The 16,176-nt window shown below is 37.0% G+C and overlaps 2 protein-coding genes and 1 pseudogene across 17 annotated transcripts in view; 2 read left to right on the plus strand and 1 right to left on the minus strand.

Annotated features, from left to right (window-relative positions):
* LOC137996447 (uncharacterized) overlaps positions 1 to 442 on the plus strand; it is a 4,243-nt pseudogene extending 3,801 nt beyond the window's left edge.
* Positions 1 to 4,671, minus strand: part of LOC137996454 (uncharacterized) — a 17,120-nt gene extending 12,449 nt beyond the window's left edge. Inside the window, exons 1-3 of the mRNA XM_068841875.1 lie at positions 4,493 to 4,671; positions 3,574 to 3,633; positions 1,507 to 1,567 (exon numbers count right to left, since the gene is read on the minus strand). Coding sequence (XP_068697976.1) covers positions 1,507 to 1,564 — 58 coding nt within the window. The 5' untranslated portion in view covers positions 1,565 to 1,567; positions 3,574 to 3,633; positions 4,493 to 4,671. The remainder of the gene's footprint in view (positions 1 to 1,506; positions 1,568 to 3,573; positions 3,634 to 4,492) is intronic.
* Positions 2,124 to 16,176, plus strand: part of LOC137996442 (tetratricopeptide repeat protein 28-like) — a 102,944-nt gene continuing 88,891 nt past the window's right edge. For 2 of the 16 annotated variants that reach the window (XM_068841835.1, XM_068841836.1), the window contains exons 1-15: positions 4,072 to 4,220; positions 4,731 to 4,778; positions 5,966 to 6,014; positions 6,698 to 6,745; positions 6,996 to 7,044; positions 7,649 to 7,695; positions 7,939 to 7,987; positions 8,668 to 8,715; positions 8,967 to 9,015; positions 9,620 to 9,666; positions 9,910 to 9,958; positions 10,639 to 10,686; positions 10,938 to 10,986; positions 11,591 to 11,637; positions 11,881 to 11,929. The gene's annotated coding sequence lies outside the window, so the exon portion shown is untranslated. The other 14 variants (XM_068841837.1, XM_068841854.1, XM_068841838.1 and 11 more) reach the window with 14 other exon arrangements.

Raw genomic sequence — 16,176 nt, forward strand, 5'->3', positions numbered from 1 at the left:
CGTGTACGAAATTGGTTTATCATTTTGGAATTAGCTCATGAAACGATTTAGGGCGCGTTCGATTGACCCTATTCCGGAATAAGAATACGTGGAGAGATGATTAAAACGGTATGTTTGGCGCGTTTCGAAGCCACAAGGATAATAAAAATATGTTTGAAACAGCATTTTAGCAGATGTTTGACAATTTTAATGTGAATCTCCCTAAAAACGAATGATTTATAACTTATATTCCATGTATTCCTATTCCGGAATACGGTCAATCGAACGCACCCTTAGTTTGGACTAGACTTCTAAAGATAAATTCGTTAGAGTGGGGGTTAATATCTAACATGCTTAAGTAATCTTTTGAGTATCGAAACTGGACAGACACCACTGTTTGACTGGGCAATCACAACCTCATCTCCCTGGTCTGTCTTGCTTTTCTCCACTCTGATTGTCAGGTACCTGTCATCAATAGAGATGTGACTCATTCTGATGTTACGAACCTCATCGGATCTGAAAAAACCCGCAGCTTCCCGTATAGTATCAGGGGCACCCAACGAGAATGTAGTTCAAAACCACTTAAACATAGCATTGTTTAACGTATTTTAGTAATTAAACGGCAGATAAAGGCATATTTTTATCCCCTAAAAATTTTTCATCTGTTCGGATTTCCTAGCTGAAAGTCTAGTGATCCGAAAATTATAAGGATAAAAACTTACCTTTCGAAAATTTCAGCCAGAAAAAAGGTCTCGAAAATTCTAGGTGACCTTTTTAGGGCAAAAATCCGTCTTGGGCAATTCTTCGATGACAAAGACGGGTTGGACTGGAGCTTGAGACTTAAGTCTTTCAACTGAGTCTTAACAAAGTTAGCAGAATCCCGGTCCTTTTAAGGACTAAAACCTCCTTAAAGGGACCAATCTGGGCGTGGCCTAGGCTCTTTTTGACCCCTTAATGACACCATATTTAAAACATTTTGCTTAGGCAAACGTCCAGATTTCTTCTCGATAGAAGTTAATGACAGGCCTGCACGGATTCCTTCAGTGTAGTTTTTGCGTTGCCTCGTGTTTGAGCCTAAAAAAAGCTATATTTTTGCTCTGACCAGCATGTCGTTCCATCATAAAATGAATGTGACCAGAAAATTAAGGCAAAAGGACTTTTTTTTGCATTTTTTACTTATTCCATTAAGTATTTTATTTTGTATGCAAAATGTTTGTTTATAGTGTATATAATTTTTTAGTTAGTCTTGCACAAGGCTCATGACAAGACAGTTATAAATAAATGTTGTATTATAAAGGATCAAACCTATTTTTTCTGCTTGTACAGGAATGGTTTCTACTGAAAACTTAGGAACCTAATGAAGAACCTACTTTAGCCTAAATTGCCAATCACTACCCCCAAATATAAGAACTTGTTTTGCCAAACTTGGGAAAATGAAGGTTCTTACACGCGGGTTTTTACTGTATCTGGATGTATACATACTTTCCAGTCACAAACTTAAGTAACTTACATATAACTTAAGCTTACCGATTGTTGCTGTTGCAGTTGTAAAAGTTCTAACTGCATTTAAAGACTGAGCTTTCATTTCCTGCCGAACATAAACAAATAACAACATTTCTGTCATACTTGTAAACTTACTCTCAAAATATTTATGAAACTGACAACAAGAAAATTAATGGCTCAAACCAACTTGACCCGCTGTCTTGATTCACTTCGTCGACTGCGCGTTTTCTCAGTTTTTTTCAGCACAATAGAAGCCTCTACAAAGAAGATTTTTGTTTGTTTTTACGAAAGGCAAAACAACGTGTTTTTTGCCGCAAACACGACAGCCAATTTTATAGTGGTACATCACTTGCACGCTTTCAACTTATTCGCCAACAGGCGAAGGGAGCCACGCAAGCTTCTAAGACTCTTCTAACACTAAAAAGTCCTTCGCATGGTGGAGGAAAGTTTTGCAACCCCTCATCATTTCCCACCTTTGCAAACGCGGCTACCAGCTGAAAGTTAGAATCTTCCAGAAAAAAAGAACAAGCGATCGATTCTTTTCCTTTGCCGAGAAAGCTCGATGACTTGTTGTCTTCTTTTCTGGCAACCATCTTGCTTGCAACGAGATTATGCGCATGCATCAAATGGATTCCTAACGCACCAATCAGGCAAAAGTCTCCATTGCTTTTCGCAATATGATGAGCAATGGAGACTTTTGCCTGATTGGTCCGTTAGGAATCCCATTTGATGCATGCGCAAGGCATGCGCATAACCTCGTTGCAAATAGACTATTTATATCGTATGTGACGACGCGTGTGATCTGAAGAGGAAATCGAAGCGTCCCAAAAAACCATCAAATCATCCAGGACAACGTAGAAAATAGTAGCTGAGTGAACTTTATTTATCTAGCTGTCCATAAAATGAGTTTTCGAAAAGAAACAACGCGATTTGAAGTTTTAATGGAACATTTTCCTCGATTCGTTGACTGTCTCAAAATAGCGTGACGTCACGCGCTCTCGCATCCTTAGCTTTGTCTGCCTGTGGTCGTAGGTTTGATTCCTGCCCAGGACTCTGATTTTAAAGTTGTCCTACCCCCGTTGCCCGTTGTCAACGCAACTTGTGTTGTATCAACTCCTTCCCTCGGGCCCATTACACATTTCCATCATGCGTGTATGTCGGTATTGTTTTTACATTTATTTTGTAGCGGTCACGGTCATTCAGTTGTAACTGACGCACGCACGCAAACAATCCACCGATATTGATTACCATTAATTTATTTGTAGCTGGGTTCCTTGTTCCTGCTCAACACGTTCCAACGAAGACTTTGCCAGGTAATGAGACACTCCTAATTGATTATTTTTTTGTTCTTTGATTGAACTATACTGCTTTCTGTTCTTTAATTAGTTGTACATTGTGATCACATAATATGCCTTATAAGCCTGCTTTAAATTAAACTCTTTACTGTTTCTCATTGTTTAATAGCAAGAACAAGTAATGCATGCGTAATAAATTTCCTTCTCGCCTCTCTTTTCTTTTCTTTGGATTAAAGTCAGTAACTATGTCGGCACACATTCCTTTTATGCATAACTTAACTGTTTATTTTCTGAGTGATCACGATCATTCAGAAGCTTGGCTGGTTGTCACGAACGCAGGCACGCACCGCGCACGCAAACAATCAACCAATGTTGCTTGCCATTAATTCATTTGCAACGACTCGAGGAACATATCAAGGTAATAAGTAACATTAGCCTGAGGGTGTAATAAATTATTTGTTTCTTGTGTGATGGAACCATGAACTGCCCACCATTCTGAGAAAGTAAGTAAATGATATGTATCTTGAATTATTCCTGAACAGAGAAGGTTTTAGTTTTTGAATTCGCTTAGATTCAAACTTGAGGGTGCCACAAAGCAAAATGACGATTGAGAAAGCATTCAATCAGTTTTAGCCATGACAAACTCTTTATGTCTACTCGCTTTAAAGCCTTACATAAAGCTAAGCAAGACCAGAGCCTCGTATAATGTATGCGTTCTCATCACAACTTTGAACCTTGCCGAGCGAAACCATGTATTTTTTGAGTTGTTCCTAGCAATCATGAACAGTCATCTCACCTCGATCCGTTCTCTTGAGAACTTTTCAGCTTTCCGCTCCAGTTCCACTCTTTTTGCATACTAGGCATAAATGATTTGTGTTATGAAAGTTAAAATGGATAACCACATTAAATCATCAAATTTTGCAGAGTCATTTCTTGTTGTCGAGCCTCACGTCGATTAGCACCCATTTTGGTAAGTTGCTCACTGTTACTCATTTCTTAATAACACGAACAAGTAATAATTTATGTGTGATAAACCAGTTCTGACGAATTTTGCGTTACTTTTTGTTGTTTTCTCTTTACTCAGTTTGGATCAAGTTACTGACTACGTCAGAATTCCTGATATGTTTATTTTCTAAAGTGATCATGATCACCGTCACTCATGATCAGTTGCGAATGACGCACCCAAATGATCCACTAGTATTATTTATCCCTTAATGTTTTGTTCAGCCGGATTCATTTTTCCTGCTCACAAGGTTTTAAAGAGGAACATTGCAAGGTATTTGGTAATATTAGCTTGCTGAGTGTAATCAGATATTTGTCTGTCGTTGCAAGATAATAAGTAACAATTAGCTTGAGGTGTCACGGTGCTAAATTATTTGTTTCTTGTGTGATCGAACTACAATGTAAAAACTGCCCTCCATTCTCTTCTTGCACATCGAGAAAGTAAGTAAGTAAATGATGTATCTTGAATTGTTTCTGAACAGAGAGGGTTTTTAGATTCAAAATTGAGGGTGTCACAAAGCAAATGACGATGAAGAATGCATTCAATCAGTTTTAGCCATAACAAACCCTTAATGTCTACTCGCTTTAAAGTCTTACTTAAAGCTAAGCAAGATCGGAGCATCGTATAATGTACCCGTTCTCACTACGACTTTGAACCTCGCCGGACGAAACCATTACTTGAGTTTTTCGGAGCAATGGAACAGTCATCTCACCTCGATCAGTGTTCAAATTGGACTGCTTCACTGATCAGTTGCGCTGTTTGCTCGAGTATGAAATGACTTCTCCTTGCTGCTTCATTTCTTAGTTCTCTTGAGAATTTTCAGCTTTCCGCTCCTGTTCTACATTTTTAATGCATACTAGGCATAAGGGAATTTTGTTATGAAAGTTAAACGTTTTAACAAAAGATTCGATAATGCATGGATAACCACATTAAATCATCTAATTTTGCAGAGTCATTTCTTGTCGTCAAGGACTTCGCATTGATTAGCATCCGTTTTGGTAAGTTGCTCACTGTTACTCATTTCTTAATAATACGAACAAGTAATTTACTTGTGATAAACCAGTTCTGATGAATTTTGCGTCACTTTTTGTTGTTTTCTCGACGTTACCCAGTGTGGATCGAGTTAGTGACTATGTCAGAATTCCCTACATGTTTATTTTCTGAAGTGACCACTGTCACTCATGATCCGTTGCAAATGATGCATCTAAATGATCCACCACTATTATTTATCCCTTAATTTTTTTTTCAGCCGGATTCAGTATTCCTGCTCAAAACGTTTTGAATAGGAACATTGCAAGGTATTTGGTAATATTAGCTTACTGTGTGTAATAAGTTATTCGTCTGTCGTTGCAAGGTAATGGGTAACAATTAGCTTGAGGGGTCACGGTGCTAAATTATTTGTTTCTTGTGTGATCGAACTATATACTGCCCTCCATTCTTTTCTTGCACATCTTGAAAGTAAGTAAATGATGTGTCTTGAATTCTTCCTGAATAGAGAGGGTTTTTAGTTTTTGATTCAAAATTGAGGGTGTCACAAAGCAAATGACGATTAAGAATGCATTCAATTAGTTTTAGGCATAACAAACCCGAAATGTCTATTCGCTTTAAAGTCTTAGTTAAAGCTAAGCAAGACCAGAGCCTCGTATAAGGTACATGTATGCGTTCTCATTACAACTTTGAATCTCGCCGAACGAAACCATGTATTTTTTGAGTTGTTCCTAGCAATCATGAACAGTCATCGATCCGTTCTCTTGAGAACTTTTCAGCTTTCCGCTCCAGTTCCACTCTTTTTGCATACTAGGCATAAATGATTTGTGTAATGAAAGTTAAACGTTTTCCTACAAGATTCGATATAATTTGCATGGATAACCACATTAAATCATCAAATTTTGCAGAGTCATTTCTTGTTGTCGAGGACCTCACATCGATTAGATCCATTTTGGTAAGTTGCTCACTGCAGTTACTCGTTTCTTAATAACACAAACAAGTAATTTATGTCTGATAAACCAGTTCTGATGAATTTTGCGTTACTTTTTGTTTTCTCTTTACCCAGTTTGGATCAAGTTAGTGACTAAGAATTCCCTACATATTTATTTTCTGAAGTGACCACTGTCACTCATGATCAGTTGCAAATGATGCATCTAAATGATCCACTGGTATTATTTATCCCTTAACTTTTTTTCAGCCGTATTCAGTATTCCTGCTCAGAAGGTTTTCAAGAGGAACATTGCAAGGTATTTAGTAATATTAGCTTGCCGGATGTAATAAGTTATTTGTCTGCCGTTGCAAGGTAATAAGTAACATTAGCTTGAGCGGTGTAATAAATTATTTGTTTGTTTCTTGTGTGATCCAACTGTACATACTTCCCTCCATTCTTTCCTTAACCATAGAGAAAGTAAGTAAATGATATATCTTGAATTGTTCCTGAAGGAAGAAGGTTTTAACTTTTGAATCCGCTTAGGTTCAAAATTGAGCAAGTCACAAAGCAAATGACCATGAATGCACTCAATCAGTTTTAGCCATAACAAACCCTTAATGTCTACTCGCTTTAAAGTCTTACTTAAAGGTAAGCAAGATCGGAGCATCGTATAATGTACCCGTTCTCACTACGACTTTGAACCTCGCCGGACGAAACCATTACTTGAGTTTTTCGGAGCAATGGAACAGTCATCTCACCTCGATCAGTGTTCAAATTGGACTGCTTCACTGATCAGTTGCGCTGTTTGCTCGAGTATGAAATGACTTCTCCTTGCTGCTTCATTTCTTAGTTCTCTTGAGAATTTTCAGCTTTCCGCTCCCTTTCTACATTTTTAATTATGCATACCAGGCATAAGGGAATTTTGTTATGAAAGTTAAAAGTTTTCCTACAAGATTCGATAATGCATGGATAACCACATTAAATCATCAAATTTTGCAGAGTCATTTCTTGTCGTCAAGGACTTTGCATTGATTAGCATCCGTTTTGGTAAGTTGCTCACTGTTACTCATTTCTTAATAATACGAACAAGTAATTTACTTGTGATAAACCAGTTCTGATGAATTTTGCGTCACTTTTTGTTGTTTTCTCGACGTTACCCAGTGTGGATCGAGTTAGTGACTATGTCAGAATTCCCTACATGTTTATTTTCTGAAGTGACCACTGTCACTCATGATCCGTTGCAAATGATGCATCTAAATGATCCACCACTATTATTTATCCCTTAATTTTTTTTCAGCCGGATTCAGTATTCCTGCTCAAAACGTTTTGAATAGGAACATTGCAAGGTATTTGGTAATATTAGCTTACTGGGTGTAATAAGTTATTCGTCTGTCGTTGCAAGGTAATGGGTAACAATTAGCTTGAGGGGTCACGGTGCTAAATTATTTGTTTCTTGTGTGATCGAACTATATACTGCCCTCCATTCTTTTCTTGCACATCTAGAAAGTAAGTAAATGATGTGTCTTGAATTCTTCCTGAATAGAGAGGGTTTTTAGTTTTTGATTCAAAATTGAGGGTGTCACAAAGCAAATGACGATTAAGAATGCATTCAATTAGTTTTAGGCATAACAAACCCGAAATGTCTATTCGCTTTAAAGTCTTAGTTAAAGCTAAGCAAGACCAGAGCCTCGTATAAGGTACATGTATGCGTTCTCATTACAACTTTGAACCTCGCCGAACGAAACCATGTATTTTTTGAGTTGTTCCTAGCAATCATGAACAGTCATCTCACCTCGATCCGTTCTCTTGAGAACTTTTCAGCTTTCCGCTCCAGTTCCACTCTTTTTGCATACTAGGCATAAATGATTTGTGTAATGAAAGTTAAACGTTTTCCTACAAGATTCGATATAATTTGCATGGATAACCACATTAAATCATCAAATTTTGCAGAGTCATTTCTTGTTGTCGAGGACCTCACATCGATTAGATCCATTTTGGTAAGTTGCTCACTGCAGTTACTCGTTTCTTAATAACACAAACAAGTAATTTATGTCTGATAAACCAGTTCTGATGAATTTTGCGTTACTTTTTGTTTTCTCTTTACCCAGTTTGGATCAAGTTAGTGACTAAGAATTCCCTACATATTTATTTTCTGAAGTGACCACTGTCACTCATGATCAGTTGCAAATGATGCATCTAAATGATCCACTGGTATTATTTATCCCTTAACTTTTTTTCAGCCGTATTCAGTATTCCTGCTCAGAAGGTTTTCAAGAGGAACATTGCAAGGTATTTAGTAATATTAGCTTGCCGGATGTAATAAGTTATTTGTCTGCCGTTGCAAGGTAATAAGTAACATTAGCTTGAGCGGTGTAATAAATTATTTGTTTGTTTCTTGTGTGATCCAACTGTACATACTTCCCTCCATTCTTTCCTTAACCATAGAGAAAGTAAGTAAATGATATATCTTGAATTGTTCCTGAAGGAAGAAGGTTTTAACTTTTGAATCCGCTTAGGTTCAAAATTGAGCAAGTCACAAAGCAAATGACCATGAATGCACTCAATCAGTTTTAGCCATAACAAACCCTTAATGTCTACTCGCTTTAAAGTCTTACTTAAAGCTAAGCAAGATCGGAGCATCGTATAATGTACCCGTTCTCACTACGACTTTGAACCTCGCCGGACGAAACCATTACTTGAGTTTTTCAGAGCAATGGAACAGTCATCTCACCTCGATCAGTGTTCAAATTGGACTGCTTCACTGATCAGTTGCGCTGTTTGCTCGAGTATGAAATGACTTCTCCTTGCTGCTTCATTTCTTAGTTCTCTTGAGAATTTTCAGCTTTCCGCTCCTGTTCTACATTTTTAATGCATACTAGGCATAAGGGAATTTTGTTATGAAAGTTAAACGTTTTAACAAAAGATTCGATAATGCATGGATAACCACATTAAATCATCTAATTTTGCAGAGTCATTTCTTGTCGTCAAGGACTTCGCATTGATTAGCATCCGTTTTGGTAAGTTGCTCACTGTTACTCATTTCTTAATAATACGAACAAGTAATTTACTTGTGATAAACCAGTTCTGATGAATTTTGCGTCACTTTTTGTTGTTTTCTCGACGTTACCCAGTGTGGATCGAGTTAGTGACTATGTCAGAATTCCCTACATGTTTATTTTCTGAAGTGACCACTGTCACTCATGATCCGTTGCAAATGATGCATCTAAATGATCCACCACTATTATTTATCCCTTAATTTTTTTTTCAGCCGGATTCAGTATTCCTGCTCAAAACGTTTTGAATAGGAACATTGCAAGGTATTTGGTAATATTAGCTTACTGGGTGTAATAAGTTATTCGTCTGTCGTTGCAAGGTAATGGGTAACAATTAGCTTGAGGGGTCACGGTGCTAAATTATTTGTTTCTTGTGTGATCGAACTATATACTGCCCTCCATTCTTTTCTTGCACATCTAGAAAGTAAGTAAATGATGTGTCTTGAATTCTTCCTGAATAGAGAGGGTTTTTAGTTTTTGATTCAAAATTGAGGGTGTCACAAAGCAAATGACGATTAAGAATGCATTCAATTAGTTTTAGGCATAACAAACCTGAAATGTCTATTCGCTTTAAAGTCTTAGTTAAAGCTAAGCAAGACCAGAGCCTCGTATAAGGTACATGTATGCGTTCTCATTACAACTTTAAATCTCGCCGAACGAAACCATGTATTTTTTGAGTTGTTCCTAGCAATCATGAACAGTCATCTCACCTCGATCCGTTCTCTTGAGAACTTTTCAGCTTTCCGCTCCAGTTCCACTCTTTTTGCATACTAGGCATAAATGATTTGTGTAATGAAAGTTAAACGTTTTCCTACAAGATTCGATATAATTTGCATGGATAACCACATTAAATCATCAAATTTTGCAGAGTCATTTCTTGTTGTCGAGGACCTCACATCGATTAGATCCATTTTGGTAAGTTGCTCACTGCAGTTACTCGTTTCTTAATAACACAAACAAGTAATTTATGTCTGATAAACCAGTTCTGATGAATTTTGCGTTACTTTTTGTTTTCTCTTTACCCAGTTTGGATCAAGTTAGTGACTAAGAATTCCCTACATATTTATTTTCTGAAGTGACCACTGTCACTCATGATCAGTTGCAAATGATGCATCTAAATGATCCACTGGTATTATTTATCCCTTAACTTTTTTTCAGCCGTATTCAGTATTCCTGCTCAGAAGGTTTTCAAGAGGAACATTGCAAGGTATTTAGTAATATTAGCTTGCCGGATGTAATAAGTTATTTGTCTGCCGTTGCAAGGTAATAAGTAACATTAGCTTGAGCGGTGTAATAAATTATTTGTTTGTTTCTTGTGTGATCCAACTGTACATACTTCCCTCCATTCTTTCCTTAACCATAGAGAAAGTAAGTAAATGATATATCTTGAATTGTTCCTGAAGGAAGAAGGTTTTAACTTTTGAATCCGCTTAGGTTCAAAATTGAGCAAGTCACAAAGCAAATGACCATGAATGCACTCAATCAGTTTTAGCCATAACAAACCCTTAATGTCTACTCGCTTTAAAGTCTTACTTAAAGGTAAGCAAGATCGGAGCATCGTATAATGTACCCGTTCTCACTACGACTTTGAACCTCGCCGGACGAAACCATTACTTGAGTTTTTCGGAGCAATGGAACAGTCATCTCACCTCGATCAGTGTTCAAATTGGACTGCTTCACTGATCAGTTGCGCTGTTTGCTCGAGTATGAAATGACTTCTCCTTGCTGCTTCATTTCTTAGTTCTCTTGAGAATTTTCAGCTTTCCGCTCCCTTTCTACATTTTTAATGCATACTAGGCATAAGGGAATTTTGTTATGAAAGTTAAAAGTTTTCCTACAAGATTCGATAATGCATGGATAACCACATTAAATCATCAAATTTTGCAGAGTCATTTCTTGTCGTCAAGGACTTCGCATTGATTAGCATCCGTTTTGGTAAGTTGCTCACTGTTACTCATTTCTTAATAACACGAACAAGTAATTTACTTGTGATAAACCAGTTCTGATGAATTTTGCGTCACTTTTTGTTGTTTTCTCGACGTTACCCAGTGTGGATCGAGTTAGTGACTATGTCAGAATTCCCTACATGTTTATTTTCTGAAGTGACCACTGTCACTCATGATCCGTTGCAAATGATTCATCTAAATGATCCACCACTATTATTTATCCCTTAATTTTTTTTTCAGCCGGATTCAGTATTCCTGCTCAAAACGTTTTGAATAGGAACATTGCAAGGTATTTGGTAATATTAGCTTACTGGGTGTAATAAGTTATTCGTCTGTCGTTTCAAGGTAATGGGTAACAATTAGCTTGAGGGGTCACGGTGCTAAATTATTTGTTTCTTGTGTGATCGAACTATATACTGCCCTCCATTCTTTTCTTGCACATCTAGAAAGTAAGTAAATGATGTGTCTTGAATTCTTCCTGAATAGAGAGGGTTTTTAGTTTTTGATTCAAAATTGAGGGTGTCACAAAGCAAATGACGATTAAGAATGCATTCAATTAGTTTTAGGCATAACAAACCCGAAATGTCTATTCGCTTTAAAGTCTTAGTTAAAGCTAAGCAAGACCAGAGCCTCGTATAAGGTACATGTATGCGTTCTCATTACAACTTTGAACCTCGCCGAACGAAACCATGTATTTTTTGAGTTGTTCCTAGCAATCATGAACAGTCATCTCACCTCGATCCGTTCTCTTGAGAACTTTTCAGCTTTCCGCTCCAGTTCCACTCTGTTTGCATACTAGGCATAAATGATTTGTGTAATGAAAGTTAAACGTTTTCTTACAAGATTCGATATAATTTGCATGGATAACCACATTAAATCATCAAATTTTGCAGAGTCATTTCTTGTTGTCGAGGACCTCACATCGATTAGATCCATTTTGGTAAGTTGCTCACTGCAGTTACTCGTTTCTTAATAACACAAACAAGTAATTTATGTCTGATAAACCAGTTCTGATGAATTTTGCGTTACTTTTTGTTTTCTCTTTACCCAGTTTGGATCAAGTTAGTGACTAAGAATTCCCTACATATTTATTTTCTGAAGTGACCACTGTCACTCATGATCAGTTGCAAATGATGCATCTAAATGATCCACTGGTATTATTTATCCCTTAACTTTTTTTCAGCCGTATTCAGTATTCCTGCTCAGAAGGTTTTCAAGAGGAACATTGCAAGGTATTTAGTAATATTAGCTTGCCGGATGTAATAAGTTATTTGTCTGCCGTTGCAAGGTAATAAGTAACATTAGCTTGAGCGGTGTATAATAAATTATTTGTTTGTTTCTTGTGTGATCCAACTGTACATAATTCCCTCTATTCTTTCCTTAACCATAGAGAAAGTAAGTAAATGACATATCTTGAATTGTTCCTGAAGGAAGAAGGTTTTAACTTTTGAATCCGCTTAGGTTCAAAATTGAGCAAGTCACAAAGCAAATGACCATGAATGCACTCAATCAGTTTTAGCCATAACAAACCCTTATTAATGTCTACTCGCTTTAAAGCCCGGTCGGGGGTACCCCCATTTATGGGCTATATAGAAGGTAAATATTTTAAGCAAGAGCCGGTACAGCGTAGATTTGATTTTAGTAGTGTACTATCTTTCGGCTGGCGAAAATAGCCTTCTTCAGGTACAATGAGAGTTTACATTGGATTGCTTTTCTGTACACATATATAGTAAGTGGACGTTGACGTAATACTGGAAAAATGTGATAAAATATGGTAGTTACAACAAATTTGAATTCAAATGCTAAGAGTAACGGAAAAATAACTGAAAAGACTGTAAATAATAAACTGAAATCTTATACGTTTCTTGGCGGATATTAAGACCGTTGGGATCAGTTGTCATGCCTTTTGAAATTTAAAAAAAGCTTCCCTGGCCTTACCTGCCTTACGGATAGAGTCTGTTGGAAAATATTGTTTCGATAGCAATTAGTTGCATGTCCTTAGAGATGCTGTGGCTCAAGTAAAATTAAGGCCTGGGTCACCCAGCATTTGAACCATTTTTTTGAAAAAAAAAAAAAACTTAAGTAGTTTGCACCTGATTTTTCTCAGACTTGACAGAAAGGTGCATTAGGAGCAGCCCTCTCAGCCTGTATTACTAATTTACCGGAAAGTAATATGATACCTTCAGTAATGGTTACTTTACGCGGCAAATTTGTTGGTTGTGTTCTGAAGGAAATTCCCACCACTAAACAAACAGAAAGTCGGAAAGCAACAGTGGCTATGTCTATGAATAGATGAGATACGATTTATTAGTTTTACGCTTGGAATCCCAGCCAGAATTTATCCCTGTCCGAGATGGATTCGATCGAGTTATGGTTTGCAATAACAACGCCATTCATTTAGATTGATTACAGACCCTTGCAAAACAAATCTGGAATATTCTGGTTATTTCCAGAATTTTTCTTAGGATATGACAAAAAAAATTTCTAGAAATTCCCGGAATTTACCAGTTTCCTTTTCTGGAAAATTCTAGAATGTTAATGAAACATGCTAATTAGGGAAGAAATTACCAGCTTTATTCCAGAAATCATAATCTGGGATCAAATCAGGTTTTTCCAGCTTTTTCCAGCTTGTTACAAATGCTGCTTTCTAGATTTCCTAGACATTCCTGCATGCTATTAAATGAAAGCATGTGAAGATCATGTATTAATTTCCAGCTTTTTTCAAGGATATTCCAGTTTTTCATGATTTTCCTCGGCCTTTTCCCACCAGTTAATTTTATTCCTTGATGGTTTTAACTTTTGGTTCCTTTAAGGCAATTCAGCCATTGGTAACTTTTTAAATTTATCAGGAGTGACTTTACTAAGCTTCTTACTCTAAGCAGTCAAATCCACAACAAAAACAGGCATCATTTTCTTGTCTGTATAAAGAACTACCAAAGATCATTGAATACTTTGTTTAACTATAAAGTTTTTTGTCATTAGTGGTAATCAGGCAGTCATGTCTTGTACCTTCCCTTGTAGAACCAGACACTGTGTAATCTATGTAAATCCTATTTAACGACCTTATGTAAATGGTATGTTATGATATACATAAATTGGATACAGAAGCCTTATTCAAAGGCTATGTTATACGTATGCCTCATGTGTATATTTTGAAAGGAAATGCTATGTTTCATCTAGTCAAATGGAACCTTTACGTAGCATATGTAAAGGCTATGTTATGGGGTTTTTGTGTCCAAAAATAAAAATGGTTTCAACATAGTTTATACGTAGATTCGAAACAGAAAATACACAACACATACATAATTATGCTGCTCCTATAAAATAATATTCCAGCAAATCAGAAATGTGCTGGAATCTACAAAAAATTCATTGTAGTCAAGCTATTAACAGTTATTACCATAGCTCACAGACAAAAACAATTAGATGACAGATTTTGAAGCAGTTACATATTTTTATTGCATGAACCTAAGCATTTAATTCATGCCAAAATCTTTGAATTGGGTTCTTGTTTTAAATTTAACGAGACCCTCCATGAGGGTACACTGGGTTGCCTGTGGTAAGTGCACCGTTCCAGACAATTTTTTTTCAAGTTGGGGGGTCATTAAGACCATTTAAGGGGTCACCCAGAAGTCATACCAGCAGAGGCCCTTTGGCTCACAGGTCCTCACACGTTCGCATGACGAACAGATCCTTTTCTGAGGTTAAAAACCTGGCTACCAGCCTATTAATTAATCATTTGTCGGAAAGAAGAAATTCCTGTCCTCTTTGGAAATTTTAGACACGCATTGCTTACATGTGGTAGTGAAGTAAAACAGCAATTTATTCCATATAAAATGTCAACTGAGCTGTGTGTTGTCTTCTAGGAGATTCAAGTTGTCCTTGCATAATATGTAGCTCTAGCAGTGCACGATATTGATTTGGTATTGTCTATCATTGTAGTGCCATGATAGAAGTCTTGGGTAAATAGCCTGAGAAGACATGTGGTTACTAGCAAAGTACTGAACCCAGAAAGATTGAAGAAAATAAATGGGAAGTGAGAAACATTGGCTTCTGGGCTGACATGTTGATAATTTTCAAGCTCCCTCACATCTTCTTTCACCTCAAGTTTAAGCGTGCCCTCTGAGCATCTGACAGCTTTGTAATACTAAAGTTTACTAAAGTTAATTGCAGGAGTCCGGCGGGGTTAGTATCTGGATGGGTGACCTGAAACATATACCCCTTTGTAAAACAGGAGCATTGGACCGAAAATACTATTAACGCTAACCAATGCGAACTCAGCAAGGTACAGATTTTGTTAGCTTGCTCTATGCAAAAACAAATATTGATGCAAAAGTAAATTGATACACAGTTTTTAGAAAGAGCAGAGGGAAGTTTCCTGGACGGTCGTTCGAGAATAACATATTTACGACATGAAAACAACTTTAACTTTGAACCGTGAATATAGAATATAAAAAGTTACGATCAGCGACAAACATTTTGGGGAGATTTCTGCTACGTTCAATTTTGTTATTGTACTTTTGGTTGCACAAATTAATCGCAAAATCGAAAGTGACATCGCCGGAATTCAGCGGGCGCCATGATTAATTTTGTGTCAAATGATGGCAAGGTACCGGGTTTTCGTAAGTTTCTTTTTCTGTCAAGTGTTATAGAGTTTGACAAGAAATGAGCAAAGTCAAAAACAAAGATCACAATCGCCCAAACTCTTGAGGTTGACCCCGGGGTTGACCATTGTTTCTGCTGAGTCAAAAATTTACTCTCCAAGACAAGGTTTTGTATCACCAGGTAATTCCATCATTTTGGAAATAGCAGCTACTTTATTGTTCATCTGCGTCACAATTTAGTTTTGTCCAATATACACAAACGGATACGATTCGTCAATTCCGATAGTCCATTGGTACCAATGGTAGGATTGGTACCAATTCAAAAGAATGTCATTCCAATGGTTCTGTTGGTGAATATGCATTTCATTAAGGGGACTTTCACTATTTTCCCAATTATGATGGTCTATTGGTACCAATCCTACCATTGGTACCAATAGAAAATGATGTCATTCCAATGGTTCTACTGGTGAAACTATTTTCTCATGTGATCTAGCTGGGTACAGCCTACGGGGCAATTCCGATGGTCCATTGGTACCAATGGTACGATTGGTACTAATAGAAAATTATGTCATTCCAATGGTTCTATTGGTGAAAAAAAAGTTCGCTTTCACACCAAGTAAAGGCACGCAATAATTATAATGATTGTTCCTCGGTCTACAAGCCAACCACAAAAACAAGTTAGCTTTTACACCAAGTAAAAGCACGCAATAATTATTATAACGAGATGCTTCCGTGAAGCATACACTGGGTTGCCTGTGGTACGTGTTACAGAAAATCACAAGGCACTGAATTGTGTGGTATTGAACTACAACATTCCAGTCTCTGAAGAATAACAAATAAAAGAGAAGCGAGAAACATTGGCTTCTGGGCTGACA

This window comes from Montipora foliosa, chromosome 3 (assembly GCF_036669935.1).
Source record: "Montipora foliosa isolate CH-2021 chromosome 3, ASM3666993v2, whole genome shotgun sequence".
Classification (NCBI taxonomy): Eukaryota; Metazoa; Cnidaria; class Anthozoa; order Scleractinia; family Acroporidae; genus Montipora; species Montipora foliosa.